Raw genomic sequence first — 20,186 nt, forward strand, 5'->3', positions numbered from 1 at the left:
CACTGGGTTCGTTGGGTACGCGTCCTGTGTTTGGGGGATAAATTATTATAGAAATACATAGCATACTTATCTTTCCTTGCCATTATCAGAGAGACATCTCATGAGTTGTGTGTCCCACTTTCATCACATCCATTATCCTGGGTGAAAGATGCCTTTTGGTGAGGTGCTGCTGATAATGCCCTTTGTATGGTTCCCATCAATGCGACACACCGTCAGTTGTGCACCAGATATTGTTTATGCTCTAACAGCAACATTATGCACTACTAAAGTTTGAAAATTGGCATCACGGGGAATGGTCACTTTAAATTAATTAATTTGATTTGTTTCATGCATGTTTGTTTTTAATATACACTGACCAAAATTATAAACGCAACACTTTTGTTTTTGTCCCCATTTTTCATGAGCTGAACTCAAAGATCTAAGACTTTTTCTATGTACTCAAAAGGCCTATTTCTCTCAAATATTGTTCACAAATCTGTCTAAATCTGTGTTAGTGAGCACTTCTCCTTTGCCGAGATGATCCATCCACCTCACAGGTGTGGCATATCAAGATGCTGATTAGACAGCATGATTATTGCACAGGTGTGCCTTAGGCTGGCCACAATAAAAGGCCACTCTAAAATGTGCAGTTTTACTGTATTGGGGGGTCCGGGGGTCCGAAAACCAGTCAGTATCTGGTGTGACCACCATTTGCCTCATGCAGTGCAACACATCTCCTTCGCATAGAGTTGATCAGGTTGTTGATTGTGGCCTGTGGAATGTTTGTCCACTCCTCTTCAATGGCTGTGCGAAGTTGCTGGATATTGGCAGGAACTGGAACACGCTGTTGTATACGCCGATCCAGAGCATCCAAACATGCTCAATGGGTGACATGTCCGGTGAGTATGCTGGCCATGCAAGAACTGGGATGTTTGCAGCTTCCAGGAATTGTGTACAGATCCTTGCAACATGGGGCCGTGCATTATCATGCTGCAACATGAGGTGATGGTCGTGGATGAATGGCACAACAATGGGCCTCAGGATCTCGTCACGGTATCTCTGTTCATTCAAAATGTCATCAATAAAATGCACCTGTGTTCGTTGTCCATAACATATGCCTGCCCATACCATAACCCCACCGCCACCATGGGCCACTCGATCCACAACGTTGACATCAGCAAACCGCTCACCCACACGCAGAGGTGGGTAGAAAATCTTTACTCAAGTAAAAGTACAAGTAACTAGAGAAATTGTTACTCAAGTAAAAGTAAAAGTCACTATTTTTAAAATTACTTGAGTAAAAGTATGCAATGAAATAACTACTCAAGTAGTTAGTTACTTAGTTACTTTGTATCTGATTATATAGGACTACTACATAAAATTAATATTAACGCCAATATTTTAATATTACATTTTAATCAATATTTTTAATTATCATAAGCAGATATCTTTGCAATATACTGAGACAGACTAAAGAATAGACAAACACAGAAGAGACAAGCATTTCTGTAAATTTCATCTAGTCTGATGTCAATGTAGTTTACACAACTTATTTAGAATAATAGACCATGTCAAACTAAAGCATGAACTAAACTCAGAGCATTTCCTAAGATGATCTAGAACATCTGCAGTCAGTGCTCTCTTAAATGAAATACACATTTTTGAACAAAGTTCATGTTTTCTCGTGTTGTGTCACGTGTGTGTTGTGAAACGCTCTTACTTGTAAACAAACAGTAAACAGTGAACCACACGCCCATCAACAAGTTTTCTTCCTTCTGTTCTTCAAATGTATATTTCTGCAAGCCCACGTCTCTGTGTCTGACAGGTAACGCGCATGTTGCTGTGTCTGACGAACAGGTCACGCGGGTGCGCGCATATAGCGGGCATTTATCATTGCTGGCAAACAATATGACACATTTGGGCAATTCCGTGAAAATGTCAACCTTACCATGAAAAAATAAAGTTTTTACCAATGGTTTTTACTTTGGTAACAGCTCAGATTTTAACATTTGGTGGTTCAAATACCCATGTGAGGTCTCTCTTCAAATTTGTAAAGCAGTTGTTTTATTTTTAGTGCATGATTTTTCATAGTCAGGTAAGTGCCATTTTCAGGATTGTCACATCCATAACGCTACATATTCCTCATAAATGGACACATGAAGATTAATATAAAATAACTATTTTATGTTCTATAAAGAGGCATCCCTTCTCCATTAATTGGGTATTATTGCTTTAGGATTGTGCATTTTATTTCACAGAAATCCTACAAAGTTTGTCGTCTCCCAAAAAACGTGTCCTTTTTTGTCACATCCATAACGCTTGTTTATTTCCCTTTTTTAAAATAGAAAATGTGTTCATAGACTGACATTTTTTTATGTTTAAACTCTATCAACAAGGGTTTAGTAAAATATAAATGGATGGTTCAATATATTTGTAACAAATTCATTCTCTGTGCATTTTTATGTCACGTCCATAACGCAAAATGTCACGTCCATAACGTTGGAATTGCCCATTTGCAGTTTTGATTGTATAGATATATCCACTTCATCCAACGCTCTTTGTGTTCTGTGTGTTCTTAAGTTTCGCGATACGAGGAGTGAGTAATCCTGCTTCAGATGATTCAGATCGTGCTGCGAACTGAACAAATCATTTGAACTTAATCATTAGCCTATTCGAGTGGTTTTGCCCATTGTTCAATTAATGCTTTCAAAAGAATCGACTCAAAAGAATCGATCACTCGGGAATGCCCGTAAAAGAGACGACAACCTTGAAATAAACAACGCGTTTTAAAAAGCAAAATGAAGGAACGAAGGAATGTCACGCAATGTAAGTTATGTAACGAAGTAAAAGTACAGATTTTCTATTACAAATTTACTCAAGTAAGAGTAAAAGTACACACTTTTAATTTTACTTAAAAAGTACATATTTTCCAAAATGTGGCGTGTGGTTCACTGTTTACTGTTTGTTTACAAGTAAGAGCGTTTCACAACACACACGTGACACAACACGAGAAAACATGAACTTTGTTCAAAAATGTGTATTTCATTTAAGAGAGCACTGCAGATGTTCTAGATCATCTTAGGAAATGCTCTGAGTTTAGTTCATGCTTTAGTTTGACATGGTCTATTATTCTAAATAAGTTGTGTAAACTACATTGACATCAGACTAGATGAAATTTACAGAAATGCTTGTCTCTTCTGTGTTTGTCTATTCTTTAGTCTGTCTCAGTATATTGCAAAGATATCTGCTTATGATAATTAAAAATATTGATTAAAATGTAATATTAAAATATTGGCGTTAATATTAATTTTATGTAGTAGTTCTATATAATCAGATACAAAGTAACTAAGTAACTAACTACTTGAGTAGTTATTTCATTGCATACTTTTTTACTTTTACTCAAGTAATTTTAAAAATAGTGACTTTTACTTTTACTTGAGTAACAATTTCTCTAGTTACTTCTACTTTTACTTGAGTAAAGATTTTGGCTACTCTACCCACCTCTGCCGATTGATGCAGCAGCTGTCCGGGTGGCTGGTCTCTGACGATCTTGGATGTGAAGATGCTGGATGTGGAGGTCCTGGGCTGGTGTTGTTACACGTGGTCTGCTGTTGTGAGGCTGGTTGGATGTACTGCCAAATTCTCTGAAACGCCTTTGGAGATGGCTTATGGTAGAGAAATGAACATTCAATTCACAGGCAACAGCTCTGGTGGACATTCCTGCAGTCAGCATACCAATTGTACACTCCCTCAAAACTTGCGATATCTGTGTCACTGTGCTGTGTGATAAAATTTTAGTGTAAAATTTTACATTTTAGAGTGGCCTTTTATTGTGGCCAGCCTAAGGCACACGTGTGCAATAATCATGCTGTCTAATCAGCATCTTGATATGCCACACCTGTGAGGTGGATGGATTATCTCGGCAAAGAAGAAGTGCTCACTAACACAGATTTAGACAGATTTGTGAACAATATTTGAGAGAAATAGGCCTTTTGTGTACATAGAAAAAGTCTTAGATCTTTGAGTTCAGCTCATGAACAATGGGGGCAAAAACAAAAGTGTTGCGTTTATAATTCTGGTCAGTGTATATATACACACACACTGTATATACTGTACACACATGGTACTTTTTCCCTTAAAACAAAGGGAGCTGAATGAATTACAAATTGTTTTGACCTACAACTCATTTAGAGGCACTTGTATGATTATACGGTTTCACCAAAACACTAAACAAGACAGTGAGGTGGTCAACTGAATTTATTGAGCAAAATAACATTACACAATGACAAGCATTTTTATTTTAATAAAGCACTTATAAATTACACCATGGGAAGGTTAAATGGTGCTTACAGAGGTTATACAGTAGGCTTTTGTGATGGACAGATACATGTTTTAATGTGACAGTTTTAGATGGTTATGGAGCGCCACAGATTGCCATCATAATCTTCTCATAATCTCCATTAGTTTCTTTCTGTAAAACCAAACACAGAATCCACATTAGTGAGCATATTGAACAATACTGTTGTTTTTAGAACAGATTTTTCCATTTTCTCATGCAACGTAAAAAGGGGCAATGTGGAGATTTTAGCGGCATCTAGTGGTGAGGATGCGAATTGCAACCAACGGCTCACTCCACTCAGGACTACGGCGGCTCTCACAGGACAAAGATGTTACGGGTTTTCGCTTCTTTGCCAAAGGAGATAACGTAACGTAAATATTGGTAGTTTTGTTATGGACTGTAACATTTTCCTGTTTCCTCTCTGAACATCCCTTGTCATCCTGAATCTTTGTGTATTGAAGTCATTTTTTATTTAGTGTCAGGACTTTATGATGGCAATGTAGTGAGTCTTAGTTTTTTATGTTTTAAAACATTAATTCAGTTCAATGAGTTTCAGATCACTCGTTGTTTATTATGTGAGCAATAAGGGACAAAAGGCTGTGCTGCATTCAGCAGTGATTTATTCACGATAAAGCACTAGCCTCAAGTACCTCATTGATTTTATTAAGCACAGCGATTGACCAATCAGAATCAAGGGCTGGAACTAACTGCTTTATAAATCTACAGTATTCACCAGAACATCTTGTCCACCAGAAAGATTTTTCCATAATGTGCTTACCATAGAATCATGTAATATAGGACAAGTACATTTGTTTTGATTTGTTCACATTGGACAGTACAATAGGTTGCTTTTCAACTTATGAAGACTCACCAGAATTTGTTCCTGAAGCGTTTTGCCGTACATCTTCTTGTACTCTTGAATGATTTTTAGCAGGTCAATTTCTGAACGACCCACAATGATTCTAGTCAGTGTGTCAGTGTTGGTTCCCATACCCTAGAATGCAAAATGACAGTTCACAAAACAGAAATGAAGTTAGTTAAGTAATTAAACAAACTTGACAGAAAACAACAGCATGCAATTCAATTATATTTAATGGGTGAAATAGAGTTGTGCACGATTTTGTGGGTTGGGTTATCTGGCACATCTTATGAGGAGAGGTGTAATACTTGAGTATTTTTTCTTAGTATCTTTATCAGAGTGTTTTTATATTGGGAAAATTTTGCTTTACTACATTGAAGGGACGAGTGCCGTGGCTTCACCCTACTTCAAATGTTTTACTGTAAATCCCCTACAACATAATCAACCATTTACTATATTTTTTACTCCACTACATTTCATAAAATACATTTTTTATGTGTTTTTACATTTAATTCGTGAAGGTGCCGTGTTTAACTTTTTGGAGGCTCTATTGACAGAAATGCAATATAATATACATAATTATGTCTTCAGAGGTGTATAAAGTCCTTACATAATGAAGTGTTATGTTTTTATTACTTTAGAATGAGATTTCTATCTACATACACTGCGGGTCCCCTTGCATGGAATTCGCCATGTTTCTATAGTTGCCCTAAACAGCCAAACTGCTCTACAGAGCGCGTTTCGTAAAAATACATGATCTCCTTCAGAAAAGAAGCGATAAACGTGTCTGCATCTTAGCTCTGTGTCAGCCACCATAGTGCTCTGAAAGGGAGGGGGGGAGTGAGCCGTTGGTTGCAAATCACAACCTCACTGCTAGATGCCGCTACATTTCATACACTGGACCCATTAAAAATCTACTATCTTACATTTACTCTAATAAAACAATTTTTGATTAAAATACTTGGGTAAAAGTAAGAAAGTACTGAATTTTAACGTACTTTTTAATGTAAAAATTGACATGTATTTTTCAAATGTAGTTGAGTAAAAAGTATGATGCTATCTATGCTTTATAATGTATGGAAGTAAATATTTTCCAAAGTTGTAGCACTCTGATAAAGTAAAGATTCTTGATCCTTGAGAGTAAAATACTCAAGAAATGTACATCTCCGCTTATGAGTAGTGAGAGAAAAATCTTTTTCAGGTGTGCTTGTTGCATTGTCGTGTTGCAAGCAGTTAGGATGCTACAGTGCAATTTGTGTGAAAACATTAAAATCATAAAATATGCAGCTGGAATACATTCCATGAATTTCTTTGCAACTTTACCTTCATAGCCAAGTGGAGCTTTTCTGCAAAGTAGGCGGGTTTGTTCCAGGCAGCCTTCACTGAAACGTAACGAAGACAGAACATTATGAATGTTTGTGCTTCCTTTTTGTGTACAAAAGTATACAAAGATGAATTAATAGCTTCACTTAGTTACTCTTGTACCTAATCTTTTGTTGTGTGTGTTACAAAGTGTGACATGCAAACTGGAAAAACAGGCCTTCTAAAAGCTTTCTTTTAAACATGCTTTTGTGCTTTCATTCAGAGCCACTGAAACTTGTATCCTGTCTAACCTGGGCATCCCTTTCACACACACCCAGAAACAGTCAGACAAAAATAAAGACTTGTATCCTCACCGAGGGTCATGAGACAATCCTCCATATTTCCACTCAGCTCACCCTCTAGGTCTTTTGCAACACCATCTTTACTCAGTTCGCCGTAGTACTTGAAAACTGCAGATGCGTTGAACGAACATTGTTATTTGAAGTTATATATTATAACTAGGCCTTAAAAAGAATCGACTATACTTACTTTTGCACAACTGAGCTTCACTCCGGGTTGTGAGAATGTCAATCAAAACGGAGCACACGGTGCCGATTCGATTCTCACCTGCCTCAAACAGAGCCTGGAAAAACAACTCAACAAGTCAGTGTCTAGTATAGGTTTCTTCAATGTATAATGTTTAAACGGATAGTTCACAAATAGTAAAAATACAGGTTTGAAATGACAAGGTTGTGAGTAAATGAATTTTCATTTTTGGGTGAACTATTACTTTAACCACTTAAATAGGTTGCAATAAAAATAAAATCCATTTACCTTTGCATCACTTTTAGCGAGACCATCATCAATGTTACGGTCTTCACTCCTGGTACCCTGAAATCATGAGATATATATTTTACTACAATATCTATTCTAAACACTTGAAAGTGCTTAGACAAGGCAAAATGTCATATTGGTACCTTGCAAAGGGCAACCAGAGTAGTCTCCAGGTCTCCTTTAACTTCAGATTTAATTTCCTCCTCCAGCAGCTGTCCATTCACTGTAAATTACAAAGAATTACAGCAACAAACACACAAACACATTTACATTTCACCAAAAGATCTTTGTTACCTTCTTTGAAAGATCTCTTCAATGCTTCAATCTCATTTTTTGTTCTAGTGCCCAGAATTTCACTTAGGACATCTTCATTTGTCCCAAGTTTCTAAGGATCAAATAAAATTGCATTAAAGTGATACTGTAGTTCACCAAAAAATGAACTCACCCTTTTGTCATTTCAAACTTTCTCCCGCAGAACACAAAAGATGATATTTTGAAGAAAGTCGGTAACCCAACAATGGTGCCCATTGACTTGCATTGATTTTGAGTAAATGCAATAGAAGTGAATAGGTTACTGCCGTTGTTCGGTTTCCAACATTCTTCAAAATATCATCTTTTGTGTTCTGCAGAAGAACATAAGTCATACAGGTTCAAAATGATAAAAGGATGAGTAAATAATGACAGAATTTTCCTTTTTTGGTGAACAAAACAACTGCATGGTAGTGTATACCAACTAATACATTATATAAATTTCATTAACACTGTGGTGTACCTTCATGGCTCTTTTCATTTCAAAAGCATCATATTCCGGGGGTGTCATAAGCAGGGCCAGAACCACTTCTTCGAAATCTGACTTCAGAGCTTTTTTAAGTGCTTCTGCCAGAGGCTGAAAAAAATAACAAAATAGTCCATTTACACAGAGTTCCTGTCCCTGATGCTCATTGGTCAATAGCCACATTTTGTTGAGATTAAGGATAAAGCAATAAAATTCACCTCGAAGACTTTCTGTGCACATAAAAATAACAGAAAAGGTCTAAATGTGTTTGGTCGCTCACTTTTCCTGTGCTCTGCTGATAAGCTTCTTTGATCTTTTGTCTCTGCGCATTGGTTTTCTTTGCTATCACCTCCACAATAGTGGCTTCATCCACACCTTCATGAGAAAAAAACTCTTATTAGTCATCACATGAGCAGCACTCTTTATTATCATACAAAAGCATTTTGGTGTGTAATGTGTTTTTGAACAGATGCACCATGTGATTCATGCTGCAGAATCACAAATGCTCATAGGCAATCCAGTTAAAAACTAAATGCAAGTCCAAACACAGTGAAAGACTTCCTGCATTTTAGCCATGCCAGCATTAAAAATGTGGCGTGTCCTCCACACCTTTTTGTTACACATTACAGCAGTTACATAAGCATGCTACAACAGCAGTTTCATTCATGTTTGTTTTCTAGGCCAGTATTTTAGTCAGGCATGTCCCATTTACCAGTATAAGTCTATACTGTACCTTTGGTTTCTATGGCTTTCTTCAATCTTGCAGCATCAGTTTGGGCATTGAAGTTAGGATCAGCTTTGACTGTTCCAAGGTATCCTGTCTCAGCAGGAGTGCCTTTAAAACCCTATAGTAAATATAAAAAGAGCTTTGTTTAAGAGCTTTCAAATTCAAAAGCCATTAATGCAATGTCAATAAAGTAATGACCTTCTTGGATTCTTTTGAGATTTGTGGACCTTATGTGCAAAAATATCCACTTACAGCATACACATTTAGTCATGTAAATATAAATATTTGAAGACTTTACCATGGTGCTGTCATCTTGAACTTGGGTGAATTTCTTTAGGAAGTCCATGTTGTGAGCTTTGAAGCTGTTCCACTCTTCAGGTTGTAAGAATGGGTCTGAAATAATTTTGGAACCAGTACCGGCCTTTTATTCCTTACACCCGCCCACCTTGGGTTGGGTGGAGGGTTTAAACCAGGTAGTTCTGGTTGTACCTGTATTCAGGAATCTATCATTTAATGTTTGCAGCACACACCCTCAGAGTCAAAAGATGAATGAGTGGTCTTTAGCACAATGAACGCTAATGCTAAACTAAACCTTTAAAACTAGAACTGTACAAAATATGTATGAAATTCTATTGTTAACAAGATGCTAACATTAGTACAGACACAAAATGTCACTGATGTGGCAGGAAGAACCCAAGTGCAGGCAGGCGTGAAGGGGTTAACACTAAAGGCTTTATTGTTTAACAAGAAACACAAAACAAAACACCCGCGATGGGGAGAACCAAAAACTAGACAATAAAGTTAACTTGACAAATATACACTAAGACAAGATAAATAGAACAATACTACACAAACGTTACTAACGAACTTACAAAAACTCAACTTGACTAGGTCTTTCAACAGACCACTGGCACGGACAGGAACAGGAACAGGTACAACCACAATGAACGAGCAACGAGACAGCGAACACGAGGGCTTTTTGAAGGGCAAGACAAACGAGGGACAATGACACAAGGCTGGTGAAGGTAATGGAACACGGACGGGAAGCAATACAGAAAACGAGAGGGGCGGGGCCAATGACGAGACACTGGAGAGAACGCATAATATTGTCAAAAGGGCAATAATATGTTTCTCTCCACACATAACCAAAGACTTTGTCATGGCTCTGCCACAGGACCAAGAAAAACATAACTAACAGAGGCAGAGCCATGACACAAAAATATTCATATGAATTCATTATTTCTGTGGGTTTGTGGAATTTGTCTTATTTTCCACACATGACAACAAAACACATACACGGCCTCCAAACTTATTTATTCGTAATTTATTACATTATCTATAGAAACTATTAGCCAGTAGAATAATGTACTATTAATTGACACTAAAATGTTTCACAGTGTGCACAATTTTAATGAAGCACTTCTAAGCAGCCAAGGCATGATGGAATTACGCACTGTTTACACAGGTAATGAATACACCCTTAATATAAGTACACAGATGGTTTTAATGTGATTCAAAAGAAATGTTTATTGAGTGCCGCATAGTGCCAGCAGAATCTTCTCAAAATCCCCACCAGTTTCCTTCTGCAAGAAAAGCACATTTGACAAGATATTATATAATATTTCATAAAACGAGACATGAACATAAAACATTCACAACCCATTTTACTTTCACAATACAATCATTTGAAACAATTATGAAGACATTCTGAATTTCAAGACTCACCAGAATCTGTTCCTGAAGTGTTTTGCCGTACATCCTCTTGTACTCTTGAATGATTTTTAGCAGGTCAATTTCTGAGCGACCCACAATGATTCTAGTCAGTGTGTCAGTGTTGGTTCCCATACCCTATAGAAACCAAATCCACATAATAGTCAAATACTAAAAATATCAAAAACCTATGTGCCATTCATGGTGAAATCCAGAAATGAGAATACATTTCATGAATTCCTTCTGCAACTTTACCTTCATAGCCAGGTGAAGCTTTTCTGCAAACAGGGCCGGTTTGTTCCAGGCAGCCTTTACTAAAACAACAAGAAACATTTACATAGCATTTTATTCGTTTAGCAGATGTTTTTATCCAAAGAAACTTACAAATGAGAAAATTCTGTCATCATTTACTTTCTTTCTTCTGCAGAACGCAAAAGAAGATATTTTGAAGAACTTTGGTAACCGAACATCATTGGCCTATGACTTGCACTGTATGGACAAAAAACCATTGCAACATTTTTTTAAACGTTTTCTTTTGTGTTTAATAAAGGTTAATAAATGATGACAGAATTTTTCTTTTTGGGTGGCCTGTCCTTTTAAGAGACAATAGACTGAGTCTTTTAATGTGCTCAAATATGTAATGATTTTGAATGTCTTCATTTAGTTACTCTCGTATCTCTGTACCCAATCTTGTGATAAGGTTTTGCGTTCGACTGGATCCACCCTTAACACGCAAAGCAAGAAAAACAGGCCTTTCTAAACGCTGTATTCATTTGAACAGTGTTTCGAGCATGTTCCTGTAGAGCCACCATGAAAGCATTACATGTCCGAGTCTCTTTTACACACCCACATACAGAACAGGCATGTACATGCAGACTATAATTTTATACACACATACTAAAATAAAAGGCTCCTCACCGAGGGTCATAAGACAATCCTCAAGGCTTCCATGCAGCTCACTCGCCATATCTTTTGCAAAACCGTCTTTGCTGTATTGGCCATAATACTTGAAAACTGAAGATACATTAGAAATAACACTGTCACTATCTCAAAAAATGGAGAATGTATGGCTGTATTCCATCATCCAACTTGTCTCACTTACTTTTGCACAACTGGGCTTCACTTCTGGATGTCAGAACATTAATCAGGACGGAACACACAGTGCCAACCCGATTCTCTCCTGCGTCAAACAGAGCCTAACACCATAGTATAGATTTGACTTAGTATTGTGTCTACGTATATTGTATTTATTATGATCAATAATCAATGAGAGGAATCCAGGCACAAAACTACAAAAAAAAATACACATGCACCAGCACAGAAAACTATGTTATTATATATATGTTATTTACTTGATAAAACAAGATAACGACTAAAAAAACACATCTTATACACAGGTGACAAAACATTGGAAACTATGACAACAAATAAAAACAGGAAGTGCAAACAGAAAGTAACTCTGGAAGTGCAAGGACAGGACACAAAGGAACTAAATACAAAGTATAGTGCTGCGTCGGGTTCGCCTACTTCGACTATGCCTTTAAAGTATGTACTGTTTTTGTAATGGGAAAGTATATACATTTTAGGGCATAACTAAACATTATGCACGCATTGGGACATACTAACACAAAACGGAAGAGTTCTTTGTTGCCTGTCACGAACATCAAAATATAGCTTTTCTTTCCATTTAAGTATTTATTCATTCATTATTTCTTAGGCAATGTTTGACCAATAATCAATAATTAAACATTTGAATCTATAATCATCCTTTGAATCTCATTTTGCTTATATTCATACATCTGTATGAATCACAACTTCATACCCTGTCATGTTTACTACCAAACTGATCCTCTCATTATTTCCCACCTGATGATGAATGTTATAATTCTATAACAGCAAATTTCTATTAATTATAATTATTGGGTGCAAATTAGCCATACTGCCAGAGACTATTACGCATCACAGACATAGGCTAGTAGTCCATGAAGCTGCCACAGACCAAGGCGGAAAGCAACACAAAGAATAGCTAAAATTATGGTTGAGAACTTGAGACAGAGGGAATTCTGTCACAATTATAATCAATACGCTTGTCCTTTTCGCTTTTATCGTACATCATAATTTTACTATAATTTTGCGTTGTTTCCAAGGACAAGGGGTCTAGGATGTGGCCTAGGTGATGGCAAATAGATTTTTTTCCATCAGTCTTTTTTACGCTTGTGTTTTATATAATGGTAGTTCAGGTCCAGTTACGAGCGTGACTCTTTAACAGGTAGTAGTATTGGCTACTTTTTACTTAAGTACATTTTAGAGCCCTACTTCTTTACTTTTACTTGAGTAAACAAGTTTAGTCGGTACTTCAACTTTTACCAGAATACTTTTAAACATGAGTATCTGTACTTCTACTTAAGGAAAGGATGTGTGTACTTTTGCCATCTCTGAAGTTGTGTATGATTTAGAATGGATGTACAACAGCTGTTTCTAAGATGTTTAGCAGATGTTTTTAGACAGCATAGTATGTTTTCCAGATCTCCAGATCTTTAGCAGACATCTTACAGATGTACCTGTGCTATCTGGGAGTGGTTCAATTAAATGTTTATGAAGTGGCCAGAGTTCTTTATATTCTTCTCTCCCCTGTAAGTCTCCGACGCGCGTTCATGAGAGCACCACTACACTTGCGCATCTGGGTTGTGCGCCGAACGCCGCTGTCCCAGTTACATTCAATGTTCTCCATTGTATTTAAGCCCTGTTCATTGTCCGGTTTTATCTGAGTGTTATGTTTGGTTGTGGATGTTCCTGGTATTTCTCTCTGTTGTTTTATTAAAGACATTTGGAATTCTACGCTTTCGTTGTGCACTTTATATATACACGCCAAATCCCGTGACAGCCGCATGCATCTGCCCTCATGCATGCACCACGAGAGCAGAGTTCGAATTGAGAGAGGTCTGGGGTGGTCCTGGACCCCTCATAAGGTCTAAAGTAAGGAACTTGGGGTTCTCCTGGTTTCTCAAATCTAGACTACTAAAAACCCAAAATTATGTTTTGTCAAATTATCACGCTAAAACAAAACATCTTTGTCCGTTATTTTTCCAAATTTCATAAGACGCATATTAAAATGATATTTTTATCTGAAAAATCTCAAGCGTGCCACACAGTACAGACAGAGATGTTGTACTGAGTAGTTTGCGGATCCTCTCATATTGAGAGTGTTTATCTTAAAACTCAACAGTTACTATAATTTTGATATGCAAGTCTTTCTTTATGTAGGACGATGTTATCTCACATTGTCAAAACAGATGCGACGCTGTACTGAGCCACTAAAGGGACATACAGGTGGTGGAAAAAATAGGAAAGGAAGTGAAAATATTTAAAATCTTGGTAACACTTTACATTAAGGTTCCCTTTATGAAGCATGTAAATGTGTTCATTAATGATTAATAAGTCATTTACAAATGCATTATAAAGCAGTTATAACTGCGTAAATAAAAAGGGATTCTAACAAAATACCTGCCTAATAGTGAGCCATTTTAACTCATATGTTATACATGCTTAATACATGTATTTATTCGTTATTTATTTGCAAAATAGGCTGTCAGACTGGAGACTGTAGGGTGTTATGTTGGTTTTTCTTATTATTGTATATTTCATATCTTATGTCACTTTTCAAACCATGTTGCTTACTTGATCCCATTCCGAATGTCTTACGGTGCCCTTTAGAATGCCTTCAGATCACGATGCTTATCTAAAGCAGTTTTTTCTTGCTTACCAAGATAAAATCATCAAACTTTTGATCACTTTTCAACACTAAATGCACAAAGGTCGTAAACTTGTTCAATTACTTCCAATAGTTAATCAAAACCAGAAAACATTTATTTATTATTTATTGTAGAAACAGAATGGTTGCTCACAAGGCTACATCTCTCATGTGAATTATATGTTTAGAAGTATTAACATCCCATGAAAGTGATATAAGTGAGTGATGTGATGTGAGGCTTAGTATGGTGTTCCATACTCGGAATTTGTGCTCTGCATTTAACCCATCCAAGTGCACACACACAGCAGTAAGTAACACACACACCGTGAACACACACCCAGAGCAGTGAGCAGCCATTGCTGCGGAGCCCGGGGAGCAGTTGGGGGGACCTTGCTCAAGGGTCTCACCTCAGCCGTGGTATTGAAGGTGGAGGAGAGCGCTGATCATTCACTCCCCCCACCGACAATCCCTGCTGGTACTGAGGCTCGGACTTTGGGTTACAAGTCCGAGTCTCTAACCATTAGGCCACGACTGCCCACCCAAAGTGCACTTTAAAGAAAAGTAGATGCCTGTGAAGTATTCATTCACAACTTCAAAACACCAAACTTGAAAAAAAAAGTTAAGAATCACCTGTCTGACAGCCTATTTTGCAAACAACATCAAGATAATAATGAATCTGCTTTCGAGTCAAATAAATAATGAATAAATACATTTATTAAGCATTTATAACATGTGAGTTAAAAATGGCTCACTATTTGGCAGGTATTTTGTTAGAATCACCCTTTTATTTATGCAGTTATAACTGCTTTATAATGCATTTGTAAATGACTTATTAATCATTAATGAACACATTTATAAATGCTTTATGAAGGGAACCTTAATGTAAAGTGTTACCAAAATCTTTTGTTCTTCCTGAGAACATTGCTTTCCTTTGCAAAACTGTTGTGTTCCCCCAAGAATATTTTCGTTCCCTAAACGTTATGTTCCCCAGAGATTATTTTGAGATTCCTTCTGCAAACATGAGCTCCGAATTTGACAAGAAGGCTACCCTTCTGCTTTCGCCCAAAAGAATGACATTAGATTTTCTTATTCTGTATTGGTTCATATGAATTATTTTCATATACTTGATCTACATTATCAGGAGATGAATCACGTTTAAAGCACTCATACGCTTCTGCATACGGTGAATGGCTGGTTTGGCAGAACTGTACTGACAGCCACTATTGACTTTGACCTTTTGCCTCACTCGCTCCAAGGAATTTATTTTATTAATATTCTAAAAAATGGGGAACAGCACTGCATTACAATAATAAAGAACAAGAATCAAAGGACAAGAAAATACATAAATAAATTAAGGCAAAGAAAAGAAAAGGAAAATCTCAATTAGTAAGAAAAATGTTATCATAAAAAAACGTGTTATTCTTATAATTATCAATAAATTTAATAGATTTTACAATAAGTGAAATCTGAGCACAAAGACATCAAACCAAGGCAAAATCTACAGATGCTATTTACACCAAGTTTAAATAGTATTATGTTCTGTTTACACTAAGCGAAAATAGCAGCATTTCTTAGCGATTACCAAAAATAGCTAGGGCCTATTTTCTTTGGATTAAGTAGAAATAGTAGTTAGATGCTTTTTACTTATAAATAGTGGCAGATGACGTTACTCGTGCACCTCAGTATTGTTGTGCTTTTAACATTATGCAATAATTGTCATGGTCCTGCCTTCTTGTTCATGATTTTCTAGTCTTGGGGCAGGATCGTGACAGATCCCTTATGTTTAGTGTGAGAAAGCCATGGGGTGTTTATCTTTTGACACTCCATGTGTTTTCTCGTGTCTTGTCATTGACCCCACCCCTCTCATTTCCTGTATTGCTTCCCTGCCCTGTCTTATGTTCTTCACCTGCCCCTCGTTATCTCCCCTTGTTTGTCACAGTTTAAAATGCCCTCATGTTTCATTGTCCTGTGCTCTTGCGTTGTATGTTCTTGTACCTTGTTCTTGTGCTCATGCTGTTACCCGTGGTACCCTGCCTTAGTTACCCTGCCGTGTTTTTTGTAAGACGTTGTGTCGTGTTATATTTTAGTTATTTTTGTCCTGCTGTTTCAGCCCCTTCGTGGGAAGTCTTTTGGTTTCTGTTTTTATTATTAGTCCTGTCTTCGTTACCCCCTCGTGGGTGTTTTGTTTTATCTTGTAATAAAGTTTTTGTTTAACCCCTTCACCACCACCTGCCTGCGCTTGGGTTCTTCCGCCACGCACTCCGTGACAATAATAATAACAGACAAAAGTAAATCATTGTATTTATAAAAATTATTAAAATGATGGCAATTTATTGAGATATTAAAGCCCTATACCTACCCCTTACCTTACCCTAAACCTAAAGTTTATGAATAAAAATGAATTTTAAGTCTTAAATCAATTTTATTGAAAACAAATGCCTTTATGATCTGTAAAGTAATAAAAAAGGTTAAAGAAGGTTTTCAGCGGGATTAGAACCCCAATCTCCCATGCCACGCTATACAGACTTTACACTTTATGCCACTCGAGTCGCTGTTTGAAATGGCGTCAATCTTACTCTTTCTCTATTCCAATCACATATTGGTGAGCAGAGCTAGTGTAAATAGTCTCTGCCAACAAGGCAGGCTATTTGTAGTCAGTGTAAATAGACAGCAAGATCGATAGAATGGTCACTGCAAAAAGATAAAGAAATATATTGTTCAATCTCTCCATCATGTGGATCTCTTTTAATGGATTATCAACATTATAAGGACATTTATGCGTATAATGTGGTGAATTTACTGTGATCCAAACTATCATGTGATTGATGCTTTACTGGTAGCTCCGTCGTTTTTTTTTTTTTTTTTTTTTTAGGGCCGGTTAGGGGACCCCCAAAAGCTTTGACACAATTCGAACACTGCACGAGAGCACCACGACTCATGCACATCCGGGTTGTGTGCTCGAATGCTGCATGGCGCATGCGTTGGGGCACAACCTGGGTGTGCATGCATCGTGATGGTGTTGTGAACGCGCATCAGAGACTCACAGGGGAAAGAAGAATATGTCTTTTGCGCACATAAAATACTCTCGTCGCTTCATAATAATTCAATTGAACCACTATGATCAGATGGACCATTTAACGATGTCTTTAGTACTTTTCTGGACATTGACAGAGATAATTACCCTGATGTCTATGAGGAGGCCTATAAAAGCTCTGGGATGTCTTCAAAAATATCTTTATTTGCGTTCCGAACATGCAGGGAGGTCTTAAGACGTGCAGATTGTCATGTGGGTGGGTGACAAAATTTTGACTTTTGGGTGAACTATCCCTTTAAGTCGTGCCCCTTCTTTAAGGGGATAAACTGATGGTTAATTCAGAATTGCTTAGCTGATGTAACTCTCTCTCTCTCTCTCTCTCTCTCGCTCTCTCCTATCTCTCTGCTTCTATTGCATTGTGTTTGTTTAATGTATATATGCTTGTTTCTAGGGCTAGTTATGATTTCATACTTTCTAAATTATTTTTAAAAAATTGCATATTTATTTCTTTTACATTTTTGAGCAGGTTACTGCAAAATGGTTTACACCCAGAAAAACGTAATGGCCTAAACTAAATTAATGTGTTTTTGATTAACAGTCACACATTGAATTACCTTTGCGTCACTCTTTGCAAGTCCATCATCAATGTTATAGTTTTCGTTCCTGGTAGCCTGAAAATATGAATTATAACATTTTGCTATGCATTACATATATTTAGATTTTGTTGTGCTACGGTGGACATGCATTTCTGTACCTTGCAAAGGGCAAGCAAGGTTGTCTCAAGATGTCCACTAGTTTCACATTTAATTTGTTCCTCCAGCAGCTGTCCATACACTACAGAAGAGATGTAAACAGTTTACACATTTGTATTACAGGATAGAGATGCACATACAATAATTACGATCTTCCTCGTTACCTTCTTTGAAAGCAATTTTTAATGCTTCAATCTCCTTGTTCGATCTGGTCCCCAGAATTTCACTTAAGACCACCTCCTTTGTCCCAAGACCCTAATTGTGAATGCGTAAAAATGTAAAATAGATATAATTATGTTAGAATAATCATTAAAAACATCTTAAAAAGTGTAATAAAATAATGAAATACTTCGTACTTTCATGGCTCTTTTCAGTTCAAAAGCATTATATTCAGGTGGTGTCATGAGCAAAGCCAGAACCACCTCTTCAAAATCTGACTTCAGAGCGTTTTTCAATGCATCTACGAGAGGCTAAAGAACAATAAGAAAAAAGTAACTTGCAAAACAGCGTTTTACAGAAATGTACTTCTGTAATACTCCCAAAAAATCTAGTAATCAAGTAGAAGGTTGCAAGAAAAGGTAAACAAAAGTTTTATATGAAATATGTCTTTGTGACAGTTTGCATGCATGTGTGTTCTGCATTTATGGTTTTGTTTAAAACATCTGACAAACGTTGATATAACACAGATTTATTGTACATTGAAAATCTGTTGGAAGATTTTAAATGCAGTTTGTGAGCTCACTTTTCCTGTGCTCTGCTCTAAAGCTGCTTTGATCTGCTGTCTCTGTGCATTGGTCCTCTGTGCTATCACCTCCACAATAGTGGCTTCATTCACATCTTTGTGAGAAAAAAACCCCCACTAATTATTGCAGTTCACCCATTCATGTGTCAAAATAATCCAGATGTACAGTATGTTGGTGTGTACATGGTTTGGTTCCTATTACTAATATTAATGCAAAATATATATAGTTTTAGGTTTTTGTTTTTCTTAAGTCTGTTTTGTCCAATTATTTAAGAATAGCTGGAATATGGTTGCCCTTCTACTCTGACATACATGAGTTCTTATAATCCATTGTAAAAAATCTCACATTCTGCTAGGTGCTGCAGGGGTGTGTCTGCTACATGTGACAGAACACATCAACAAAATTGTGTGCAGTAATCTTGTTTATAAACCGTGATGGCACTGCTTTACCTTTGTTCTCTATGGCTTTCTTTAATTTTTCAGCATCGTTCTGGGCATTGAAGTTAGGATCAGCTTTCACTGTTCCAAAGTAAGCAGTCTCACCAGGACCACCTTTAGACCCCTACAACAAAATATATACACTGAAATCTTCATTTAAGAGACTTCACATGCAAAGGTGAGCCTTTTAATAAGCGCAATATGTGCTCGGTTACATGCACAGTATTTTTTCAAACACACATTTAATTGCATCTTGTACATCTTGTATATAGTAAGTGTTTACTTACCTTGGAGCTGTCATCATCACAAATTTTGTCAAGAAATTTCTTAAAGAAAGCCATCTTGCAGGAGAAGCTAAAAAAGTTTTATCCATCAATGAAATCAATCACTTCAGACCCAACTTCGTGAATGTGACTCACTTGCATTGTAATAATGTTTCATAGCTAACTATCTACATTGACTGAAAATGGCTTAATTATTTACACAGATACCTTACCTGTTACCTGAGTGTTGAAAAGCTTTAAATGTGCTTTCAGTAAGTGTGCCTTTAATGCACACCCATTAGGACAACTTTGGGCTTGGAGGAAGGGTTATATCAGGTAGTTCTGGTTGTACCTGTCTGTAGCATTGTACTGTGTTTTCTCTACCTACGCCCTCAACTGTACTGCAGGATGAGTGGTCTTGAGCTTGCTCAAGTAAAACATGAAACTAAAAACTTTATCTTAAAGTCAAAGTTATACCAGACAGTTGCATGTGACAAACATTATTAAAAATGTATTATTTTCTAAATATGTATGCCTTTTTTTCAGAAGAACACAAAATTAGCTATTTTTTCAAACTGCTCTCTTTCATGCCGTAAAAGGATGACCAGGCAGTCAAGGTGCAAGACAATTCACTTGCATTATGCGTAATATGCAGTCACAATATTTTATAATACATAACTG

General features: G+C 36.8%; 2 protein-coding genes across 3 annotated transcripts; both read right to left on the reverse strand.

The window, feature by feature from the left end:
• Positions 1-4,218: 4,218 nt before the first annotated feature.
• Positions 4,219-9,241, reverse strand: LOC130571701 (annexin A1-like). The gene is made up of 12 exons (XM_057362842.1): positions 9,114-9,241; positions 8,822-8,933; positions 8,369-8,463; positions 8,086-8,199; positions 7,608-7,698; positions 7,457-7,536; positions 7,314-7,370; positions 7,029-7,122; positions 6,854-6,949; positions 6,501-6,559; positions 5,190-5,312; positions 4,219-4,450 (listed from the first exon to the last, which is right to left on the reverse strand). The coding sequence occupies exons 1-12, from the start codon at positions 9,159-9,161 to the stop codon at positions 4,394-4,396; spliced, it is 1,026 nt and encodes a 341-aa protein (XP_057218825.1). The 5' UTR covers positions 9,162-9,241; the 3' UTR covers positions 4,219-4,393.
• On the reverse strand, positions 9,196-19,800 carry LOC130571694 (annexin A1-like). 2 transcript variants are annotated; one of them, XR_008965114.1, is made up of 14 exons: positions 19,739-19,800; positions 19,530-19,596; positions 19,255-19,366; positions 18,805-18,899; positions 18,419-18,532; positions 18,227-18,317; positions 18,065-18,144; positions 17,925-17,981; positions 11,628-11,721; positions 11,444-11,539; positions 10,781-10,839; positions 10,541-10,663; positions 9,688-10,398; positions 9,196-9,304 (listed from the first exon to the last, which is right to left on the reverse strand). XR_008965114.1 is itself a non-coding variant. In XM_057362824.1 (13 exons), exons 2-13 carry the CDS (start codon positions 19,581-19,583, stop codon positions 10,342-10,344), a joined length of 1,032 nt encoding a protein of 343 aa, XP_057218807.1. In that variant the 5' UTR covers positions 19,584-19,596; positions 19,739-19,800; the 3' UTR covers positions 9,526-10,341. The 2 variants fall into 2 exon arrangements, 1 of the variants encoding a protein (XP_057218807.1); XM_057362824.1 differs by lacking the exon at positions 9,196-9,304 and having other exon boundaries at positions 9,526-10,398.
• Positions 19,801-20,186: the final 386 nt, after the last annotated feature.

Source organism: Triplophysa rosa, linkage group LG2 (genome assembly GCF_024868665.1).
Source record: "Triplophysa rosa linkage group LG2, Trosa_1v2, whole genome shotgun sequence".
Classification (NCBI taxonomy): domain Eukaryota; kingdom Metazoa; phylum Chordata; class Actinopteri; order Cypriniformes; family Nemacheilidae; genus Triplophysa; species Triplophysa rosa.